The sequence below is a fragment of the Hemicordylus capensis genome, chromosome 1, assembly GCF_027244095.1.
Source record: "Hemicordylus capensis ecotype Gifberg chromosome 1, rHemCap1.1.pri, whole genome shotgun sequence".
Classification (NCBI taxonomy): domain Eukaryota; kingdom Metazoa; phylum Chordata; class Lepidosauria; order Squamata; family Cordylidae; genus Hemicordylus; species Hemicordylus capensis.
In genome coordinates this window covers 386,098,440-386,107,822 of record NC_069657.1, presented here as the reverse complement: position 1 = coordinate 386,107,822, position 9,383 = coordinate 386,098,440, and the positions used below count along the sequence as shown (strand labels likewise).

The 9,383-nt window shown below is 43.4% G+C and overlaps 1 protein-coding gene across 4 annotated transcripts in view; it reads left to right on the top strand.

Annotated features, from left to right (window-relative positions):
* Positions 1-543: 543 nt before the first annotated feature.
* The window catches only part of PLD5 (phospholipase D family member 5), a 208,248-nt gene continuing 199,408 nt past the window's right edge, over positions 544-9,383 (top strand). For 3 of the 4 annotated variants that reach the window (XM_053301478.1, XM_053301451.1, XM_053301441.1), the window contains exon 1: positions 544-1,281. In XM_053301478.1, coding sequence (XP_053157453.1) covers positions 1,093-1,281 — 189 coding nt within the window. In that variant the 5' untranslated portion in view covers positions 544-1,092. Of the gene's footprint in view, positions 1,282-1,308; positions 4,240-9,383 lie in introns of those variants that run through there. The other variant, XM_053301462.1, reaches the window with a different exon arrangement.

Genomic DNA, 9,383 nt, shown 5'->3' with positions numbered 1-9,383 from the left:
GGTGTGTGTAGATTCCACATGTGCACAATACACATGTAGGACCTATGCAGGCATTAAGATGGAAGTGTTAAGGTCCGCTGTGTAACACGCACTGTTTTCTCTGTTTACTCCAACTGAAGGGTGTCGCCTCCAGAAGGCTAGAGAGATTCCAGGCCTTCAGGGCAACGTCCCCAGCCGCTAGGAACCTTAAGGTTATGTTTGTAAAAGCCCCTACCTTCGGGGCTGTTGCTGATCAGTTGACCATACGCAGCGACCAAGGCGCCTAAACCAAGACCTTGGTTCAAACCCAGAGAGATCAAGGGACCAGAGTAGGGGTGGCAAACTTTGCAGAACCAAGGAAAGGGACAGCGCAAGCTTTATTCCCAGGGAAAGTGGTGGTGGTGACGTGAAAGGATTACTTTAAGCAGCACCAGCCGCCTCCTTTCCTAAGACATTCTCTCTCCCCCTCAGCTTCCCTGCGCAGCGTCCATAAGCTAGGATAGGAAAGCTCTGGTAGCCGAGAGGCTTGCGAAGAAGGGAAGGAGCAGTCGGTTCAAATAGCTGTCAAACTTTTTCTTCCCCTCCCCCAGTGTGGAGGGAGGCGCGACCTGCATTCGAGGGAGGCAGCCCTCCTCTCACTGCACCAACCTGCAAGCAGGCGGGTGGAATCAATGGAGTGGGAGAGGGCGCGCGCCCCTCGCTTCCAGCTGCCGCCGCGTGCGTCCCTTCTTCCTCTCCCGCCCTGCGCGCGCGAATGTGTGTCTGCCTGCCTGCCTGCCTGCCACTGGCTCGGGCTTCCTTCCTGCCTTTCTCTTTGTAGCCCCCGCTGCCAGCCAGTGCCGCAAGAACAGAAGCCGTTTTGCGCGGATCGCGGGGGACTGCAGCTCGGCGGGGGCAACAAGCAGCCCCACCCGGGCCCCACGATGTCTTTTTCCCGCACTTTGGCGCCTCGTTTTTCCTAAGCGTCTCCCAGCCGCTTCTCGGGCGGTTCTCTCGGGCTCGGTTCTTTGTTTCTGACCCCAACCACCCCACTACCGCTGTAGTCTTCCTCGGCACCTGGGTTTCTTCGTGGTTCACGCCGGGTCCGCCTGGACTTTGCCTTGTCATGTCAAGATGGAAGGCAGGAGCGACTGGCTCGCCTCCTCGTCCCGCCATGAGGGTTTCGAGCAGATGAGGCTGAAGAGCAGACCGCGGGAGCCCTCGCCCAGCCTGTCCCGAGTGGGCTCCAACTTCTACAGCACTGTCAAGCAGCAGGACTACAGTGCCAGCGTCTGGCTGAGGAGGAAAGACAAATTGGAGCATGTAAGCCACTTCCCCCCCCTCCTTATTCCCACTTGACAGCAATTCGTCTCGTTCATCCTCACAACAACCCTGCCAGGCAGGTCATTAATAGCCCCATTTTACAGATGGGGATTTGAGGTGGAGCAAGAACTTCTTGAGAGTTTTTAGCTGAGGAAGAATTTCCACCCAGGACTCCATATGGCGCAGCTCCAAAGTGATGTCAACACTGGCTCTCTACATGGGCTGCCCTAACCTAAAGCTTCAACTCCAGCAGAATACCTAAATGATTTCTGCATAACAATGTGTGGCATTCCCTTAGGCAAGGGGAGGGGGAGGGGACGCATCCCGTGGAACTAATGCCGCTATCCTATGCACACTGATTTGGGAGCATGTCCCATTGGGGCTTATATCTAAGTAGTCATGCATGGGTCTGATCTGTAAAACTGGTGGAATAAGATTAGCCACTCTTGAGCAAAAGCATGGAATCCAATTGACGTGAACCTCCTCTCTTGTGATCCATCTGAACTGTGAACATGCTTCCCACCATTATATGCATATACATGCTTGCTTCCCCCTTTTCTTGGACTATTGTCTGCTGCAGACCAATTTCACATCCCCAGAATGCATGTACATGAATGACATAACTTCAGCCAATGATTGGTAAGGAATCACATTACATGTAGTTTTTGCATTCCATATTTTAATTGGGAGGTGCAAATATTTTGTATTTTACACATGCTTTCTCTTCTCATTCCTTGTGTGAGATTTTAAGGCAGTGTGAAGTATATTTTCTTTCACCATCAATTTCTGCAGCAGCAGTACATGATAACTCAGTGGTTTTGGGACCTGGGAAGAACTGAATCTGTGGCTGACAGCAATGAATATTTTATGGAGGTTTTAAGATGCCTGGAAGTATCCCTGTGGTTCAGATGTTTCAGAATGATGAGCTGTCTTTTTCTTTTTCTTATGTCATTTGTAGCATTAGGAAACCAGATGAATGGCATCCTAGGTTAGAGTTTTCTGAATAGAGTGTTTGGCAAAGTCTATAATTACATGTTTTATTCTCTCGCCCCAAATATGAAGTTTGCTGCATGCAAGAGTATTGTTGGGTTTTGTAATGCAGTAGGCTCTCTTAAGAGAGCTACATATGGTTCAGAATTGACTGGTGACAGAGATGAAAATTGCTCTTTATGCAAAATAAATGAAAGAATAAACTGCTTTTAACACATGTCCTTTGACGGAAATAACTTTATCAAAATAAACAGTATTTTGCTGCATGCAAATTACTGACACATTCCTAAGAATTGAATCAGTGCCAAGTGATGTAATCTAAGGCATAGTCAAAAAATACAGCAGCACACAATAACTACAAGGTAAAAGTGTTACATTACCTATCTACAATGCTACAAAATACTATTATTTAGGAGAGATTGCTTAAGGAAAAGGGTGAATGTTCAATAAAATATGATAGATGTTAATGACTAAATTTGGGTTGCAGTTATAGTGATAAATAAGAGTAGAAAGACTGATCAACTGTGGCATGGAACTCTTAAAGGATATTATAGAAGTACTTATTTTGAGCTGCTATGCGACTACACATGAGTTTCTAGATTCAACAAGGTTTTTCAACAATGGCATGAGAACCAAACTGAATTTGTCCCCACCCCCACCCCCAGACCTGACAGCTGGAACATAAAAAGATTAGTTTTCTGAAAATTGGCTTTTGTTTGAAGCACCTGTATGTAGACTATCATTTGCAAATCCTAATGTAATACACTCCATAACTCTAGCTACACAGTGTTATTTCTACAATCATTAAACAGCTAGATAATTGCAACACAGGTCTGGTATCTGAAAACTGAAGTTGCCAAGTAGGCTCATTAAAATCAAGTGTGCTACACCACCCAGTGTGTTTCTATCGCTTTATTCTATTCATTTATTTATTTATAATCTGATGTATCCCCAGGTTCTGACAGTGGCTAGCCATTTTTATAAAACAAATTCAGTACAACAAAATTAAGAAGTACATATACACCCATATGAAAAATGTAAGAACAAATGATAAGTTCTTGCAGTGCCTCTGGGGCATGCCAAGTCAAGGGCTTTGACATGAGGCTACTTGTTAGAAGATAAGTGGAGAATCCTTTATATAGGCTGCAATCCTATCCCAATGAACGAATGTGAGTAAACGTGCATAAGTTTGAGCTCTTTGACTACAATCCTATGTACACGTTCCTGGGAATAAATACTAATGAGCACAATAGGACTTATTTCTGAGTAAACATGCATAACATTGTGCTATTTCTGTGGATGTGTTTGATGACTAACAATTTAGTGAAGCCTAACCTGTTCAGTGACACTTCCAGCTAAGCAAGCATAGGATTGTAGCCGTATTAATTCAAGATATTCTGATTTCAGCTAGTTTAAATATTAGGCTGGAATGTAGAGCTGGAGAATATAAAGAACTGTAAATAATATTAAAAACTTTTCTGTAATCTATTTCAGATTGAGGTACTATTTGTTAGAAATATACTCTGATATGATGATAATAATCTGATAACTCTATATCAGTGTATTGGGTTTTCTGTTATAACGAACATGTGAATACATACAAAGCTAATGTACAAATTTATTTATTATGAATACACTGAAATGTGATACATTTTCAAGAAGCGAGTGTTATGTCTGGTGATTGTATCCGGAAGTGCAACTTGGTTCAGTGTTGTACCCAGAAAGAACAGTAGTAAAGACTTTAGAAGGCTATCCTGGAGGTCTGATTGGACAGACTGACTTGGGGGTGGGGCTACCTCCTTCCTTAAGTTACTGGCCTCCTGTCAGTTGGGTGAAGATATCAGAGAGAGAGAGAGGGGGGATCAGAGCCAAGCACTCTCCATCACCTGTTGAACCACTCATTAATCTATGAAAGCAGCAGAGGAGATATCAGCTGAACGGAATCTCCCCACGGCAGTGACGGGAGAGGTAAGACATCATGGGATACTTGAGGTATAAGTGTTTGATGCACACATCCAGATGCCACGGTATGAGGGCCATATTAAAGATTGTTCAGGCTCTTAGGTTTCCTTAGAGCAAACGACATCATATACCATTGTGGGGAAGATTCTGGCCCAGGCTTCTGTGACAGCATGGGCAACAACATCCTTGCAGTGACACTGCTGATGGCCCATTGCTTCGTAGATAATAGTCATGGAATATTTTGAATCTGACGGACTTGCTCACTCATGATTTAAAGATCAGTGACAGAAATTTCTGATGTAACAGGATTCTTCAGTCTGCATGCTGTGAGGAGTGTAGTAGTTATGTGCTCTTTCTCTGTGCTCAAGGCCCTGATGTAGTAGCATTAGGATTATAGGTGCAGAGAGGAGCCCTGCTGTCAGTTTGGGAGCATCGACTGCTCATGTACAGTTCTATTTTTGTGTCTCTATACAAAGGTGCAGAACCGCCACCCTCCCCCCCCCCCAAGCATTTGAGGAGTTTCCTCTTCATTTTGCTGAAATCCCCTCACCAAACCTAATACATTTTGGGAGATATGGGTTATCTTCAATCCTCAAAATGTATTTTTCTCCCCTGCAAACAACTGTATTCCCCCCCCCCCGCAAAAAAAAGATGTAAGAGGAGTTGCTCCTCAAGCTTTCCCTTTGTCTGCATCCTGCCTTTATAAACTGATACAGAGAAGATCAGGCTGTAAAATATGCATATTCATATATTTCAGATGAAGTTAAATACTTTTAATATTTCAACATCTCCACTAAATGCATGTCTCTCTCTCTCTCTCTCTCTCTCTCTCTCTCTCTCTCTCTCTCTCTGTGTGTGTGTGTGTGTGTGTGTGTATGATGTTTGCTAGAACTATACAGAAGACAAGTGGACTTGGCCAATTAGATGCAATGTGCTGTTCGTTAAAAAGGAGCAATGTGCACCATATTGTTTTGAATTATTAGAATAATTTATTGACTAGGCAGGTTTTAGCTTGGTCAATATATAATTTGCAATATACTTACTGAATTTTGGAATCAATATCTGTTCAACAGAAGTAAATCTAGTATGGCTGTGAGTCAGAAAATTGTATCAAAGCTTACATGTGTATGTGCATTACCATTTGGGTTTTTCCAGTTTTTCAGAGCTTAATATATGTTCGATACTAATAGTAAGGAAATGAAATTAATAGTCAATAAAAACATTGTAACTGTATGTTTACATAACTCATTACACCCAATGACAACATTAAATGTTTTTACTTGTAAAAAAATAATAGTCTTCTATGTTAATAATTTAGGACAAAGAAATAAAACCCAGGAACATGTGGGCATGACAAGCATGCACATGCATATATATATGCATGTCTAAAGCTGACAAATGCCATCTGTCCTCACCAAACTATTAGATGAGCTACTGTGATCTCTGCTGTGACCTCACAGACATTTGAACTGTTCGGGTGAAGCAGCAATAATGAAGTTTAGAGGTAAATGAGAAACTCAGTGTGACCAGGCCCTAAGGAAGGGAATGGCTGAGAAAACCATAATCAGGATGTCCAAAAGAAGGAACAGAATAGACAGTGGGAACAGTAGTGTGGTTCTTGGAGACAGCAAAGTGTGGTGAAGGCAAAGGTCTGAGGAAAAGAGGAGTGGTGGCAGGGAGTTAAATATAGGAGTGATCAGGAGCAAAGGGAACTAGAAAAAAATACACACAAAGTTAGGTACAACAGAGGCTACACTCTGAGTTTTTTGCATATGTCTCTGTCACCTCAAATCTATGTGTATGCTTCTGCTCATTTTGTGTTATTTGAAGCTAGAAATGTCAGGATTTGAAGCAGTTTCATGTTGCAAGTTCTGGCCATTTCATGTCATCTGAATCCCTAGCAGCACTTCTTTCCACATTCTTTCCACCACCTGACATTTATAACCAAGATTTGAAACTGAGTGGTGGATGTTGGGTGGCAGAAGGAAATGCTGTGTTCAGGAACCCAACATTTCCATCTTCAGGCAACACAAAATAGCTGGAACTTGCAGTTCATACTGGGAGCACACACTTGTGGGAATGAGAGGTTCCCACAAGCTGGACTTGCTGAGGATCAACTGAACACATCCTGTGACTGCGAGTAATATTATCCCAGCTTTGAGAAATTTTGCTATTTGAAACAAGACATTTTATGTCCAAAGGCAAAGCTAATTACTGCATTTGGTCTCTCCCCTTGACTAACGCTAAGGGAAGAGACCAACACAATACTCAGTTGACTGGCTTCATAATGAAAATGTACTTTACCAAACCAAGGAGGGAGTGGTAATGTAGCTTGGACTTATCATTTCTGACACACCAAATGTGCTGCCGGATGCATCCCACCAAACATGTGCTGCCAGTTGTCAGACATTTCCCCCTGAATGCTATTTTCAGTCCCAGCAGACAGCAAAAAACAGGAGTTTTATTGAGTCCGGGAGGGTTACCATATATGACAGTCATATGTGTTCAGCATGGGGCATGTCTGACTTGAAAATCAAACTTTTGAACCAATTTGTTTATTTAGTCTTCATTAGGTTACTGGCCCAATTCAGATGTAATGACACAAACTATGGTTTGTCATTATGCAAATGAACAGGGTCAGGCTGCTGTGATCTCGGCTCCGACCTCATAAACATGGGGCCTGGATAGGCACAATGGCTCTCTCCCTGCTGAATATAAAAGAATCACCATTGTTGTTTTGTGATGTGTAGGAAACCAGTTTCCTCTTATGGCCCAACAAAAGCAAATGGTTTGTACAAAGCAGGTGTATGGGAAGCTGGCGGCGGTGTGGGTGCCACCCAACCCCGGTGGCCCCTAGACGCTCTAGCCATGCCCTCTGCATCTGATGTCAGATGCAGGGTGTGTGTGGCCATATGTTGAATGGCCACACAGCCATGTGGCCCCATTTATGAAAAACTTCAGCCAGCGCTGGGTTCTTAGCCTGGCTGGGAATGTATCTCTCTGCCTTCCGAGGCAGGGAAAGGCACTCCCAGCCATGCTGGAAACCCAGAGCTGGCTGAAGCACCTTGAGAATGGGGCCTTGTTTCCGCATGTCCACACACCCTGCATCAGACACAGAGGGCAGATAGGGCGGCTCCACAGGGAGTGGCAGCTGGGTTCTTTACACCTGTCTGCACAATGGTGGCAGTGCCCCCGTACAAAGTATTTTTCTGTATTCAGACATAATGGGAAACTGCAGTTTGTTGCAAACTGCAAATTTGTGCACAAAGGAGGGAATGGAGGAGCTAACACCTGATCATACATAAAGCCATAATTTGTTATTATGCCTGAACTAGATCCTAGCTGCCTCCTCCCCATCAGAGTAGCATGTCAGAAGTTGCCTTCTGTGTTTGTAGTCTAAGAAGTATATCATAGGAATTGGCTCAAATGGTACAGCTCTCAGCTTGCTAGAGATGGTGGGATTGATGCCTACATCCTCCAAGCTTAGATTTTGCTAGGACAGCTATGCTTGCAGGATACCTGGGGGTATCTGTCTGGCTGCTGTGGGACTAGATGGACTTTGGTCTGATCCAGCAGGGATTTTCTTGTGTTATTAACTGTATTTTTATTTCATTTTGCAGTTTACCAAAGATGGATAGGTGGATTTGTAAAGGTCCAGGCAATATGGCTCCACATTGAAACCCACCTGGGGCATAAATCCTGCTTCAATCATAGCAAACTGCTCCCTGTCTTAGATGGAGTTTGATCTGTTGCTCTGCATTGGTTTGAATTTTGGCTCCAAAAGATTCAGTAGGAATAGATTCCCCATTTAAGCTAATGGAAAATAGAGCCTCTTTTGCCCTATAGGTCCCTTAATACAGATGTCTCACTGTTGATGCACTAGTAAGGATTACTTGTAGGGGCCTGACTGCATGCAGCCTGGGCCTTTCTACTATGCCTCAACTCTCCATCCCTCTTCTCTGCCAAAATCACAGATGCCAGCCCAAACACAGTGCCACCTACTGGCCCATTTGTCAAATGCCAGATTTCCAGATATCCTTTTCTGCCCCTGTGGGTGACTACCAGTTGTAATAGATTACCAGTTGTAATAGACTGTTGTCTAGTTCAATACTGTATTTATCTAGAGTGTTGTTGTTTTTTAATTCTTCCATGCTAGAAAACAAGGGGTCATCTTAAATTCAGCGTCCTCTTCCTTTTTGGCAAATAAGGGTATACCCTGTTTTTAACCTCTATTTTTAAGTGGCCTGTTTCAGTGCCATCATGTTTTGGGCTAAATACAGTATAAATGGGCATGGAGCATTGTTACTAATGGATAGAAGATTGAGATAAACTAGCCTACTTTGGAGATTCTGCATTTTTAAAGATTAAAATCCTTTTTCTGATTCCCATTATGAAAAAGGGAAATCCCAGAACCCTTAAGGGAAATCCCTTCACTTAAGGCTTCTGGGATTTGCAAAGACATTGGTGGGGTTTTGCTGGAAGCAAGAACCAGGCAGGTAGAGACTTGAAAGGAGCACATCTGCATTTAGGAGCAAAAGGTGCCAGAGTGCTGGTGCCCAGGAGAAAGAAACTGGAAACTTCTTAGCTGAGCTGACCAGAATCTGGAGTAGGCAGAAAGTGTAAAGATGTTAGAAGCAACAGTGCTGAGAGGCTATGTGAGGGGGACAGCGAATTTTTCTTCACAACGTTTGGAAACGTGTTGGTGCAACATATTTATAAGAAGTACCGGGGTGTAGTGGAGCAGGGGGACATGCAGGGATGGAACACCAGTAATTCTCAGCTTCTCTGGCTGTTGGGGTGGGCATGGCCATGGGGGCTGTCATGGAGAGCATTTGCACTTCTGAATTTGCAAGTACATCATTGAAGAAGTATCATATACAGTAAGTAAAACAGGCTATTCTGTTCCTTTCCATTCTTATGACAGAGTATTTGAGGACCTGAGACGGTCAAGAAGAAATAAATAATGTTGGATCTAATTTTCATGGTCAAATAATTAATTAATAAAAGCAGAAAAGGTACAAAGAAGTCATCAGTGAACAAGTGGGAGGGGGATGTCTCAATTATGATCAAAGCAAAATGAACATATCTTGCATGAGGGAAAATAAGAAAATGTTTCTTTGTAGAGAATTGGTCCATCTCCTTTATCAAGA